This window comes from Kogia breviceps, chromosome 6, assembly GCF_026419965.1.
Source record: "Kogia breviceps isolate mKogBre1 chromosome 6, mKogBre1 haplotype 1, whole genome shotgun sequence".
Classification (NCBI taxonomy): Eukaryota; Metazoa; Chordata; class Mammalia; order Artiodactyla; family Physeteridae; genus Kogia; species Kogia breviceps.
Genome location: NC_081315.1, coordinates 95,498,745 through 95,513,683, shown reverse-complemented (window position 1 = coordinate 95,513,683; position 14,939 = coordinate 95,498,745). Strand labels below are relative to the sequence as shown.

The 14,939-nt window shown below is 36.8% G+C and overlaps 1 protein-coding gene across 5 annotated transcripts in view; it reads left to right on the top strand.

Annotated features, from left to right (window-relative positions):
- The window catches only part of LOC131758994 (recombining binding protein suppressor of hairless), a 238,700-nt gene that overhangs the window by 208,254 nt on the left and 15,507 nt on the right, over positions 1-14,939 (top strand). For all 5 annotated transcript variants that reach the window (XM_067036320.1, XM_067036322.1, XM_059067739.2 and 2 more), the window contains exons 3-4: positions 6,276-6,371; positions 13,484-13,649. In XM_067036320.1, coding sequence (XP_066892421.1) covers positions 6,276-6,371; positions 13,484-13,649 — 262 coding nt within the window. The remainder of the gene's footprint in view (positions 1-6,275; positions 6,372-13,483; positions 13,650-14,939) is intronic.

Sequence of the window (14,939 nt, the reverse complement as noted above, 5' to 3'; positions counted from 1 at the left end):
TTTACTGTTTGTTGTGGTGCGCAGACTTCTCATTGCGGTGGCTTCTCTTTGTTGTGGAGCATGGGCTCTAGGTGTGTGGGCTTCAGGAGTTGTGGCTCGCAGGCTCATTAGCTGTGGCACACGGGCTTAATTGCCCTGCAGCATGTGGGATCTTCCTGGACCAGGGATCAAACCTGTGTCCCCTGCATTGGCAGGCGGATTCTTAACCACTGCACCACCAGGGAAATTCCAGTTTTGCAACTTTTCTTTTAAAATCATTTTATTTTTTATTGCTTATGCCGGGGTCAGCGAATGTTTTCTGTAAAGAGCCAAATAGTACATATTTTAGGCTTTGAGGTCTGCATACTATCACTGTTGCATAGACTTCTGTTCTTTTTTACAACCTTTTAAAAATGTAAAAGGCATTCTTAGCTCCTAGAGAGTACAAAAACAGGCTGCTGGTGTGGTTTGCTGACCTGTGGCCTGTAGTAGTTATTTCTCAAAGTATACTCTGTAGCTCCCTAAAATGTTTGCAGGTACAGAGGTGTGTGTATGGAATTAGTTTTGGCACACTTGATACAACAAAACTAGGTTTCTTTACCAGAAGACAGTTCACATTGGAACCTTTATTATTTGGATTTTACAAGTGACATAAATCCAATCTGAGTAGTACAGGGACTGATCCTATTGGTAAGGATGGCTGTCTGGACTTTACAACTTTGTGGGTCACTTCATTCCTTGAGTAGTTGGGACTGGCTATGGTTAGCTCCCAGCTCAAATGCTTTCCCCCCAGCCCCCAGTGTGCACACACACATGTACATCTGGTTTAAATCACTTATGTGCCCCTTGGCCTAATCATGGCGGCGTATATGAAAGTGGTGAGGAAGTAAGTGTTCTGTTTTCAGAAGAATAGGGGTTAACACTGTTAAGGACGTTCTTTTTTGTGAATTTTGTTTGCGATATTTTTTTTAAAAAGTAGACATTTATAAAGGAAAAAAGAGCCAAAAGTTTGATGAAGATGGTGATAGTTTAAACATGTGAAACTAGAATGGCATTTGCCATGCTTTCATGTTAGTAAAAATACTGGTAAGAATTTCTGATTTTCTGAACGTTTAAGCTAATGTGTTTTAAGTGAGTAAACTCTTTAAAAAATAGTTGCTCGATGGTGTTCTTCAAATAACTGTTAATTGGCTTTCATTCAGAATGAATATTTTATAAGGAATTATTAAATGAAATAACAAAGAATACATAAGCTTCAAAACTTGTTAGATAGTAACTGTTACAACAAATTATGAGTTTTAGCTTTGTTACTGTTTTTTAACAATTCAGTAATACAAAGTAGTAATTCTACTGGTAATGTTCTTAACAGTACCTATATTTTCAAATGACAAAATTTCCCTCATTCTTTCTTAAAAAGACATTGAGTGATTTTCTCATCTTGTTGGAACATTTTTGGTTTTCTTTAATCCACTGGTTTTCAACCCAGGTGACCTCCCCCCTTACCCCCCTGACGTTTGGCAATATCTGGAGACATTTTTGGTTGTCACAACTGTAGGAAAGGTGCTATTGGCTTCTAATGGGTAGAAGTTAGAGATGTTGCTAAACACCTTCCAATGCACAGCACAGCTCCCTCACAACAAAGAATTGTTTAGCCCGGGATGTCAACAGTGCTGAAATTGAAACCCTATTCAATTATCCAAACCCTAGACTAAATGAAGAGCACATGGACTGTCATTCCATGGTTTTTACTTTTTAACTGTGTTTCTTTTGAGTATATTGCCTATATCTTTTTTTCTTTTGGTGGTGTGCGGGCCTCTCACTGTTGTGGTCTCTCCCGTTGCGGAGCACAGGCTCCGGACGCGTAGGCTCAGCGGCCATGGCTCACGGGCCTAGCCGCTCGGCGGCATGTGGGATCTTCCCGGACCGGGGCACGAACCCGTGTCCCCTGCATCGGCAGGCGGACTCCCAACCACTGCGCCACCAGGGAAGCCCTTGCCTATATCTTTTTTAACGGCTCCTTAAGGTGCACAACAAAACTGTCAACCTTTAACTGCCAGATAACATAATTTTAATGTTTGATATTCTGTTAACAAAGCAAAATTTTTTCTTGTTGAAAGAAGCTATTTGGCAAATTACTACTACAGGACAACTATTATTAATGGTTACTTAGGTTCTAATTGCTTTTTTCAAGAATTTGTATTATAAATATGAAGGGAAAAGACAAGGAAAACTAGAGCTGTCATCTTGCATTCATCATAAATACCTTGAGATCTGTAATCTTTTGTCGTAATCATTATTGTGAACAGTTCAGCTAGCACGATAACTAGTGCCTGGGATGTAATAGGTTCTTAATAAATCTTTAATGGGAAGATGGATAAAAGTGCAGCTTACCTATTATGCTTGCAAAAACTTGTGCCTTGCAAGTCAAGTGAGACACCTGATGATTTACCTCCAGGTCATTTTCAAGTTTGCCCTCAAACTTCAGTGTAAGTCTTCCAACCTCCATCTCCCCCTCCCTCCTGCCATTGTTCTCAGAAAATAATAATAATAGGTAGAGTTTACTGACACTGGATATTTGTCAGTTTGTGGGGGTACTTAATTTAAAATATTTTTCACAATATGAGCTATTACTGTCTTTTTTTTTTTAAACAGGTGAGAAAACTCAGGCTTAGTAATTGACAGGCGTCAGGCGTCAAGATTCAGACCCCTCCCTGTTTGTTTCATACCAAAGCTGTGCTCATAATACCAGTGCAAAAATATCTGATAGTATTAATTTTGTCCTCCAAAGCCAGACTGCCTAAATTTGAATCCTAGGACTTCAGTATCATCTTGGGAAAGTTACTTAACCCCTCCTCCATTTCTAAAATGTACCTAATACTGTGTCTTAAAGACTTTGCATACTATTTGGGAAGACAAGGAAAAAAGACATGAAATATGACAAACATATCAAGTAATTGCTAAATGATAAAATAAAGACTAAATGCGAGTAGAATTCAGCATGGGGAAGTATATTTAAAATGGTTTCTTAAAAATTTTTTTTTTTCAAGTATAGCAACTTTTCACTTTTTATGCCAGTGACTGGGCTTCTGTGCCAGTTTTGTCAAGATATTGACCTTCTCCTGGCTTAGCTTTTGTTTTCTTATCTACCTTGAACTCTATGGTCAGCCACGTGACTTAGTAACACCTCAAATCCCTTATTAATCGTTATCCTCTCCATGCTGCACCTCTTGTCCAGTACCCAGCAGGTTTGAGAATGTGCTGTCTCTATTCCCTTGGAATGTTAGTGGGATTTGACACTATCATTTATGGATTTCAACATTAGCCAGTCCTTCAACACCGATTTTCAATCATTTACTTGTACATAGTCAGCTTCTTCCTCCATTCCCTAGAGGGTATTTCCAGATAGTACCTATAGCTCTTTTCTTACGTATTAGGCATCACAGTGGCCTCTCGTTTTACAAACAACTTGTGAGGCTTTAGCTGGTGGCTGTTAGACTTCTTGCTAAAATTAAAGTGACCTTCACCTCTCCAGCATCTTACCTGTTGATTGTTCCCCTCTTTTGAGGTTGTCTCCTTCCATAGCATCTAATATACAGTTTCAGTTCTACCCCTACCAGTTCTTCATTTCCTTTTATACATTTTCTTCTTGACTCTCCTATCACTATGTCTTCTTTCTGGGAGACTTCATTGACTACCACGGCTTTATTTGTGAACTGTATACCAATGAACCCTACTTTTCCAGCCTAGATCCCTCTCTGGAACTATAGATGGTTGTTTCCAACAACCTATTAAATACTTTCAGCTTGGAGTTCTGGGGCACTTCAGAGTTGACATTTGTCCAGTAGAACCTATTAACACTTGCTTCTCCTGAAACAAAAGACTTAAAACCTGTGTTCTCCTGTATTGTCTTCTATTACCTCTTTCTTGGTGTGTCATCCTTTTTTCAAGTTTGTCTTTTCTCTGTGCTTTCTAAAACCCCTTCTCTATTTCACTACTAGAATTAACTAAAAAGGAAAATTAACTGTATGTTTAAAAGAAACCTCAAGATCTTGCATTGTCTTTTGTGTAGATTGAAAATCCACTTTCCACAGCATGGTGTTTTTGTATAATGGAGTGGAGATAAAATTAAATGATGATCTTTTCCTAACTCTCAAAGAGATGGATTTTTTTTTTTTAAGATTTTAAGTTTTTTTTAAGGTGTCTTAAAATTTTTATTACCCACTACCACTTTTATCACCATCTTATCATAGGTTGATATTTGAATTAGCTTAAACTTTTTTTTTTTTTTTTTTTTTTTTTTTGGTGGTACACGGGCCTCTCACCGTTGTGGCCTCTCCCGTTGTGGAGCACAGGCTCCGGACGAGCAGGCTCAGCAGCCATGGCTCACGGGCCTAGCTGCTCCGCGGCATGTGGGATCTTTCCAGACCGGGGCACGAACCCATGTCCCCTGCATCGGCAGGCGGATTCTCAACCACTGTGCCACCAGGGAAGCCCAGCTTAAACTTTTACACTTGGTATTTAAGTTTACAAATGTCAGATTTTCAAGGGATTTGATAGGCTTTTCACAATTTGACTCTACCCAACTTCTCAGTTTTATTCACTGCCATGGCTCCTTTAGAATTTTAGAGAATTTGTTTCAGTTTCCTGACTGCCATTTATTAATTGCAAGACATTCAGCATGGTATTAACAATACTTACCTTTTGGATTATGAGGATTAAGTGAAATAATGCATTTATTCAGGGCCTGGCACATAGTAAACACTCAAGAAATATTAGCTACTATTGTTTTCTGTGGCTGGTTTACTCCTCAGCCTGAATCTCTTACTGTACCCAAATTTGCAGGGTCATTCCTGCTCGTCCATACTTCTCTCCCTGGCCCTGGAATGCCTTACTCTTTCTTCCTCCCACTTACTGTGACTATTCCTTTTTCTTCAGAAGTTAGCTCTTCTAAGAAAATTTTCCTAGGAGTGGTCCTTTATCACCCTTCCCCTCCTTTACATAGGCCCTCCCTATTGGAGCTCTTTGGTCGTACCTCTACTTGGAACATGAATCTCATTACAATTTGTTTTCCAAACACTTTTTGCTGTCTTTACTGGACTTTGAGCTTTGTTTCAGTGGTAAGGAATAATTCACAATCTGTTGGATTCCAGTATTACCATTCCTGCCTTGAGCCAAAAGGTTTTCAGTCAGTAAACATAAATGCCATCATCTCATTTAATCCCCACAACCACTCTATGTTATGTCAGCATTATTGTTATTATCAGATACAGAAACCCGAAGCTAGATGAGGTTAAGAGATTTGCCCCAGGCCACTTAGTTTCAAAGTGCCAGAAGTCTAGAATTCCCCACGTTTAATAACTTACTACTATTCTGTAGCTATCCCCTTATACATTTGTCTTTTACTTATAAATAAGCATTCAATTTATTAAAAATGTTTCTTGATGATTGCCTTTGAAGCACTTTTGCTTTATTTTGTAATGTGTTCAACATCTCAAGAACTGGGATTCTGCTGATTCAGAAATGTAAAGTTTGATCTGTGTAGACCTTGTGTTCTTTATACTCTATTATATTGCTTAGCAAAATAATTGGGTGAATAAATATTTTTAAGATATTGAATTTTTTATATACTTGCATAATAAATAGTTGGAGTATTTTGTGCTGGAAATAACATTGTATTTTTTCCAAGATTTAATTGTTTTTTACCAATTTTCATTAGCTTTTATTAACTTTATGTGTTTAGTAACATCCTTGAGAGTAATTATGTATCTGTATATAAATGGTAGCCCTTTCTTAGTCCTTTTGTAGGGTTGTTACTTTAAGAACATGTAATAATAAATTTGTATGACCTAAGGATTTCTTATGGCTTTGTATTCAGTAAAAAAAATACTCATTCTAATAGCTGGAGGAGAGGGGCTAGTGGTGGTAGTGAATCAGATTATTAAATACAAAAGTATTGCATGTCATTAATTTTATAAAGGGTTTAAAGCCTAATTAGCAGTGTACATAGTAATTCTAGTTATTCTCAAGTTGTAATTGTGGTTTAATTGAGTTATATCATAAATTCCAAGAGTGAGGGACAGCTTCTTTCAAAGAACAAAGAACAGAGTTGAAGATGAGTAGTATATATTTCCCCATTGTATAATATTCTTTAAATTTAGTTCATGGGTTTGTTTTGCTTTATTGTTTTCATTTTTAGAGTTGCTTGTTTGAAACATATTCTTAAGTATTCTCATTACAGAGCATAGTAATACTCTAAATCTTACCCCTGTAATGGTGATATTTATATTTTATTTTAGGGAAGCTATGCGAAATTATTTAAAAGAGCGAGGGGATCAAACAGTACTTATTCTTCATGCAAAAGTTGCACAGAAGTCATATGGAAATGAAAAAAGGTAAGATTATTGTTTTTCTGGTAGATAGTTAATTAATGGCTAATAATAGCTATCATGAATTTGCAAGTGATACACTAATATACAAGTAAGAGTATGGTTTCTATTGGGTTAATTTGCAAGTACAAAATGAAAAGTAGGGGATTTGTCTCTATTGAAGAGGGAGAAACAAAGAAAATTGTGGCTTATTTAGTAAAGATCCTCTGGTTAAATCTGTTATTTCACAAAATGAAATAATCCATAGTTTTTATTTGGGGCTGCGTGGTGTTCCCTAAGTATTTCTGTGATACATTAGCTCATTCAAAAAGTAGCTTTCCTTTCAGTGGAAAATGTAGTTTTATAAAGAAATGTGACCTCAAAAGTACCATTTTAAAAAGAAAAAGGCTTAAACCCCCAAATTGAATTATGGAGTGATTGTGAAGAAAAGTACTCCTAGCCCTCTCCACCCTGACCCTGTGCCTATTCAGGTTAAAAAAAAACAGCAAAGCTGAGCTGGTACTCATACCACATGAATGTGGCACTACAGAAATGACCTATAAATCAGATTAGCCAAAATTAAATTATAATAGGGATTTTAATATTTAGTGTTTGTCTTAGTATTTTTTAAATTTCAGCATTTTTGGTGTATAATTGTGGATTTTTGTTATTTGTTTTTTCACTTGGTTCCTGGAATTTTCTTGCTAATAGTTTCTCAAGCCTTTGTCTTTCAGACAGCATTTTTGTGTTAAGCATTTTGTGGACAAAGGCTGCTTATGGGGGAAGATGAAAGATTTTTTTGGATTGGCTAGAAAGGCACCAAAACTGAATTGGGAGAAGGAATGAAAACTCAGGTTTGGGTGTTGGATTGAAAGGAATGAGCAGAATCTTAGAGTTTGTGAGATAAAGGAGATCTTAGCATATGCATAAGAGAAGGGAAAGGTAGTATATTAATTTACAGGCTGGAAAAATTTTAAATAGTCTCTTTCTCAAAGTCCTCTCTCTAAAGCTGAGCTGAAAAAAAGGTGAAACTATTTAGTTGATAATATTATCCTCAAAGAGGATAAACAGCTGAAAACAGCATTTAGGACTCATACTGCCAAGTGTTCTTTTTTAGTTATTCAAGTTTACTAAATTTCTGATTACTTTACTAATGAAACTTAAATCATCTGATTTAGAGTTAAATATGTGAAGAAGTTGGTACCTACAGTTTGGGACAAAGAAACCAAATCGAGATAGTGACCCCTTTTTGCATGAAGTTGGTACCGAAAATTCAAGTGTTCTGCCCGCTCCCCCCACCGCCCCCCACCACCACCAATAATGAAATCACGTGTATATAGGAGATTGTACCCCCCCCCCCACCAAGCAAAACAGCATAAGTCAGTACCCTCATTACTTGAGATGGGTCTAAAGGGTCAGCCTTGTATTTCATAGTGAATCTGAAGAAGGAACAGCTTCCCTTTATCCAGTCACAAGCTAGACATTGTTCTGGAAATGTCTTACAAATGTCTTTAAATTTTAATCCTCAGAATAATCTTGTAAAGTAAGCATACTTTAATCCCCATTCTGTGAGTGAGGAGACTAAAGATCAGAGACTTTAAATATGCCCAGATTCACTTTAGTTAGGAGTTGATAAGAGCCAGGATTGGAACTCCTGGGTCTGTAATTCCAAATTTCATATTTTTTTCATTTCCCTAATTTTCATAGCCTTGCATTTTGTGTTTGAGTGTTAATTATCTACAGCAAGACTTGAAGATGGAAAAGGCACCTGAAGAACCTAAAGATGTCTAAAAAACACAAACTTTGTAAACTTCACTTTGTCTGGGATTCTCTTTTTACCATTAGCAGAGTGAGATTGGTCTGAATCTAAATGAAGATAGGAAAACGTATGTTCATTTTATAAGCTGCCAACCTGGGCAGTGTTGCTCAGTTTAGTACAATTGGATTCATTTATTAACTCATTTATTCTTTATTTCTCACAACCTGTTAGGTTCCAGGTACTGTGCAAAAGCATCTTGGATGGGAATTTTAAAAGTCGCTAAGTCATTTAATACTTTGGTGGATAACTGAGGCCCAGTGCAGATAACAGAAGGAGAAGAGCTACTTAAAAAATTAGAGTCCAGATAAGGTTCCTATTTGTTAGTCACTGTTAAAAATACAAAGCTATAGTGGTTTATCAAGTTAAAATAGGTGATTTAATGGTTAACTGTTATTATGGTTGCCTTTATTTTCAATTTCTTTCTATTATTTGGGGTATAGCCTGGTGGGTCTAAAACCCCAGTCAAAGGAAAGCTCAAAGAATCTAAGCTTCTGACTCCAAAGAACGAAAAAAAAAAAAAAAAAAAAAGGTGAAAAAGCCAGAGTAATTACTTTCCTATGTTTATTGTATTATTAAAATTTCCAGAAGAGACATACACTAGTTTTACAGTGAAGGTAAAAACCTATTAAAATTACTTGATTTTAAAAAGGTATTAGTCGTCAGGGGCTGCTAACACAGGTCAGCCTCCTGGATGACTGGCAGAGCTTCTTACTGGAAGAGGTCTTGTCCCTTACTCCTTAGTGGAGTGCAGCGGAAAGAGGAAGATCTGCTTTCTTTCTTGCATTAGGCATGAGGTAACCTGGGGACATGACCACAGTCCTCTTGGCTTACAAAATAACTCCAGTGAATGACGCTAGAAATATATGGGTAGGAAGTTTTATCCTAAAATTTTAAATCATTCTCAGGATTCACTTTTGTGCCTAAGGATGAGTATGTATTTGCATAACATATTTGGTATCCCACTTAGTATGTTAGTGGCTAGTTTTACTTTTTCATTGAAGAAGTTCTTTTCAAATTGAAAAACAAACTTAAAGAAAAAATTATTTTGTCTAGAGACAAATTTCTATTAAAGATATGGAAATGCCATTAGACATATTAACATTTCTTCAACTTTGTGTTAGGGGAAGTATGAATAATCATCAAAGGGTAATGATTCTGCCAAAATAAAAAATGTAAATGATGTGTTTGGATTTTGTCTAATCTTATATATTGGGCTGAATAAAAAGGCTTCTTTGAATCAGTAAGGTATTTTCCAGACCTCATCTCAGGATATGAGGAAAAAGTTGTTGAATCATTCTCTGAAAATAAAGACTGACTGTTGAACTAGGAAATGAATGAAATCATAAATGTGTGCATATCGCCACCAAGTGGCAAATAAAAGCATTGTTTGTCATAGTTGCTTAGATTAGAAAATAAAAGCACATTGTTTCATAGAGTGTCCTTTTATAGCAGCTGTTAAACTCCAAAAGCTAGCCAATTGGTCAGACTTTTCACTGAATGTTTGGTACATATTGACTAGCTGTCCAAATTCAAAGAATCATCGATTCACATGCCATTATAAAGGTGTATGTTAATTTTTCTTTTGTTAATTAGGTGGCATTTTTTCCTTACCCTCCTCCCTTTAATTTCCTTTCATTTGTCTGTAAATTTTTTTGTATCGATGCTTATCTTCTGTTTGAGTATTATATTACTACTGAAGTTTCTGGAAATGAAGATTTGATTCATTAGCTAACTTTTAGGGAGTGACAATATTGGGATGTTTAAAATATGATTTCATCATCACATGGTAGAAATAATCTTAATGTTTATATTGGATTTGCTGTTTTCTTGGCATCACAGCTTTCTTGAATAGCTGTAGAGTTTATATAAAAGTAAGGCTAGTTCAGAGGCAGTTGAAGAATCTTCATTTTTCTTACATTTATTACATGATTGGAAAGCACTTTCAATATAGAACCTAGGTCAGTGTTTTGAGTGGTAAAGAATTTCTTGTCAACCTGTCTGATTTTTATGCCCTGTTGGTTTCATGCCATTTTATCACAGTACTCTTGAGAAAACCAGCACTACATTTGGTACACTATAGTAAAACACAGCTTTTTGAATTTTATAGCTGATATACCAACTTACTAAGGAGGCTTAACATCTGTCAATAAAATACTAGTAGTAGGGCTTCCCTGGTGGCGCAGTGGTTGAGAGTCCGCCTACCGATGCAGGGGACACGGGTTCGTGCCCCAGTCCGGGAAGATCCCACATGCCGCGGAGTGGCTGGGCCCGTGAGCCATGGCCGCTGAGCCTGCGCGTCCGGAGGCTGTGCTCTGCAACGGGAGAGGCCACAACAGTGAGGGGCCCACCTACCGCAAAAAATAAAATACTAAGAGTAGACAAGCTTCCAAAATTGATGCCTTCTCAACTTCCTGATAGTGTGTCAGCTAGATATTTGAATCTGTGCCATGGTAAGTATTGGGTGGTTCCCAGCATTAGAGGCTAGAAAGATCCGTGGTACAGACTTGAACTGAGCCAAGTCCTGAACTAGCCCAGCTAATCCAGGCATCCCTTCAAACTTGGAGTGACCTGGAACTGAGCCCACTGCCTCAGCTGTGACCTCTATGTCCATGGTGACAGAGAGTGTACAGGAACAAAGGCTGCTCTGAGTCCTTTCTATTGGTTTAGATACATATGAGAAGACCCCAGAAGATTTTCCTCCTAACTCAGCCTGACCCCTTCAACCTTCTATGTCTACTTCCCCATTACTCCGGCTTCATCTCCTGTTCTCGTCTCTACTCCAGCCACACTGGTCTGTTGTTTCTCCGCTGTACATTATAGTCCTTTCTGCTTTGGAGCCTTTGCACTTGCTATTCCCTCTTCTGAAATGCTCTTACCCTAGATACCCATGGCTTTAGGTCATGACTTAAGGTCATCTTCTTAAATAGGCTTTCTCTGGCCACCCAGGTCTTCTACATTTTTAAGTACTCCTTCCCTGCTTTATTTTTTTCCCTCAGTACTTACCGTCAGCTAACAGAGTATATATGTTATTTTAGTCATCTAGCTTTTTAAAATTGTCTTTCTTATTAGACTATGAGTTCCATTAGGACAAGAATTTTTGTTTGTTTTAACTACAGATATATTCCCAGTATCTAGTTATAGACTAGGGGTATAATAAATTTTTGTGAATTAATGAAAATTAAATAAACCCAGCTCACTTCCTGTAAATTGTATGTAGATTGCCTCTAAAGTAGCCTTTGGTAGAGTTGAGCAAAAAGTAGGTGCCATATATTTTGATTCAGTTCAGTCAGTATTGTAGTAGGTGCTGAGGGGGAAACAAACAAGTAGACACTACTCTACTACCTTTATTTTTTATTAATTTTTATTGGAGTATAGTTGCTTTACAGTGTTGTTAGTTTCTACTGTACAGCAAAATGAATCAGTTATACGTATACATATATCTACGCTTTCTTAGATTTCCTTCCCATTTAGGTAACCACAGGTCATGGAGTAGAGTTCCCTGTGCACACAGTAGGTTCTCATTAGTATACATAGTAGTGTATATATGTCAACCCCAACCTCCCAATCTACTACCTTTAGGGTGGCCTGAAAGCTAAATCCAGCATGATGGTATCTGTGTGTATGTACGTACACACACATGGCTGTGTTCAGTTCTTTAGTTTTTTATTTTTTTAAGTCTGTACATTGTTGGCCTAAAAAGTGTTAAAAAGCATAAATTATTTGCCAAATTTTAAAATTAGGAATTTCATGTAAAACTTGATTTCAGGCAACTATTGGGAAGTTGGAGGATGTGGCCAGCACTAGGCCTCCACGCCCATAGTTCAGCCCTGTGAGTGGGTGGGTGAGTGTATACTCATATGCTTGCTGTTCCCAATTGTTTCTTTGTCATCAGAGCCACACAGCATTGGCTGATGCTCTTTGCAGTTAAGCTCTTTTTTTTCTTACAGTGGGCTTAAAAGATTAAAAAAGAAAATTCTATGCTTATAGCTATACAAAAAGTGGGAATTACCATGAGGGCTGTGTGTTTCAAGAAAGAAGGGAGGGAACCTACTTCTTTGGGTAATTAAGGGATATTTCTACTTATTTATTGTACAGCTGGTCCACCCATTTATATTACTTACCTGGCTGCTATTTGAATTTACTTGGCTACTATTTGAGTAGGTATTTGAGTTTTCAGGCCCCTTGACAAGACATGACATAAATGTTTTTTAAACTTTTATTTACTTATTTTTAAAATTTTTAGCTGCATTGGTTCTTCATTGCTGTGCACGGGCTTTCCCTAGTTGCAGAGAGCGGGGGCTACTCTTCCTTATGGTGTGAGGGCTTCTCTTTGTTGTGGAGCACGGGCTCTAGGTGCACGAGCTTCGCACAGGCTTAATTGCTCCGTGGCATGTGGGATCTTCCTGGACCAGGGATCAAACCCGTGTCCCCTGCATTGGCAGGTGGATTATTAACCACTGCGCCACTAGGGAAATCCTGACATAAATGTTTTAAAGTATGTGTAAGTCAGTGTGTATGACTGAGCAAAGGGATTACACCCTACATAAGGACTGGATTGATGGTCTGAACTATGTAAAATGTGGGGCCTGAGCTAGGTTTTGAAATAGATATTTTGTAATTACTAAGAGAAGATTATAAGGAAATTATTCTAGGTGGGAAGAATTTATGAGGGCAGGTTTTTGCTAGCAAAACAAATCTCTTGGTTGTCTGTGAGTTGAACGGATACAGTATATTTTCTTTCAGTCATCCACATACAGCAGGTGTTCAGGATGTAAGATATATAGTAATCCAATGATCCATTTTGCTTTTAATTCTTTTATTAGTATTAGTATTTTGAAATTTTCTACTTTGGGCATTGCTCTGTTTTCCAGGTTAATTACCAAATGAAGTTAAGAGTAATATCCATACCAAGAATGTCATTAATTAATGATACATCATTTTGAGTAGACATTAATTAGTAACTGCAGATTCTGTGATGGTATACCATGTTTTGTATATGTTAGAGTACTTTGGATTTGTTGAACTGCAGTAGTTCAAAACTTGGAGCTATGTGAAAAGAGATGTTCCCTACTCTAAAAGTATCTAGGCTAAGTGAATGCGTAACATCAATATAGATAAACCTTACCTGAACAAATGGAAGTGGAAGTCTTGATTTCTGTGCTGTCGATATGATATTTGCATTACAAAAGACTTCACCAAAATGTTTCATTAGGAGCTAACTTTGTGCAGTTCAGCATGATTTTGTATTCATGTGTTTAAGAAAAGGAAATGCTTTCTTGAATGTAATTGCATTGTGTTTTTTTCCCCCTCATTGTTTCAGGTTTTTTTGCCCTCCTCCTTGTGTATATCTTATGGGCAGTGGATGGAAGAAAAAAAAAGAACAAATGGAACGCGATGGTTGTTCTGAACAAGAGTCTCAACCATGTGCATTTATTGGAATAGGAAATAGTGACCAAGAAATGCAGCAGCTGAACTTGGAAGGAAAGGTAAAGAGAACCCCATGGTACCAGAATGCAGTTTTCTTACTTGTTTTTGTAGTGGTGATTTTTTTTTTTCCTATCATGGCTATTGGTAGCACTATTTTGAATATATAAATCAGAACCAGAAATAAACTTCTCAAGTAGCTGTGGTTTATCATGATTCGTGGAGCTTGAGCTGTTGACATCTAAAGGTGGAGGTGGCACACAGTAAGGTTCCTCAGCTTGCTAGCAGTTTTAGCAGGTTGTGAATCAAATTTCTGTTGGGGGCCAGTATAGGAGGCTAATTGCTCATCTGACAGGGGCATGATAGTCAAACAACAGTGAAAATACATAGTTCAGTAATGTTTTATTCTACTCATTTAATCTTAGTCTTATACTAGAAACAAAGTATTATGGGTTATAAACATCATAAATGTTTTACTTAACCTTCAGTGTGGAACAGAAATAATGCTGTGTAGACAAGAACAGCCATGATTACCTTTACTCAAACTTTTAGGGATTTTCTTTGATTACTTTACTAGGGAATAAAATTTATGAGTTAGTTTTACTAATTGTATTTTATGGATTTAGAAAGCAGTTATTTCAGTCTGTACCTTTAGTTTTCAGAAGTAGTTCTTCAATGACTTAGAATGAACTATTACTTTGTTTTCTCTTGATATTAAAATTTGAAAAATGGTTATTTCTGATTTCAGTGACCACATGAATATCTTTTAAAGTACTGCATAAATAGCTGTTTTCTCATTAAGTAAGTCTTTGTTGAATGTCTTAGTGTTTGCTTTATTGTAGCCAACACTAAGGATGGGAGTTTGGAGGGCAAGGTTGACGGTGGTGAGCTAGCAGATTTGTACTCTCATTCAATTTTAGTCATTTTACAGATAATGATCACTGAGAATAAGGAACCTTAATATCAACCTCCTTCAAATTTGAGTATGTTTATGTCCTTTGCATCTTTATATTTTTATCATTAAGGCTTGTCAACTATGTATTTTAAATTAGGTTTGGGATAAAACTTAACTACAGTAAAGGTTGTTTCATCTTAGAATAGAGCAGTGTAAAATATTTCTGAATTATGACCCTTGAGCCAAGGTAAAAGATATATTTAAGTAGTGGGTTGAACAAATAGGCCTTAGTCATGTCTCATCTATTTTTCTATTATATAGAAAGTCTTAGTGATATGTCTCTGAGCTGTACATCTAGACATTTGGAACTGTGACTGGTAATTAGATCAGATAGGTAGTAAGAAGCCAGGGATTCTAGCTACCATTGTATATAATTGTGTTAATTGAACTTCATTGC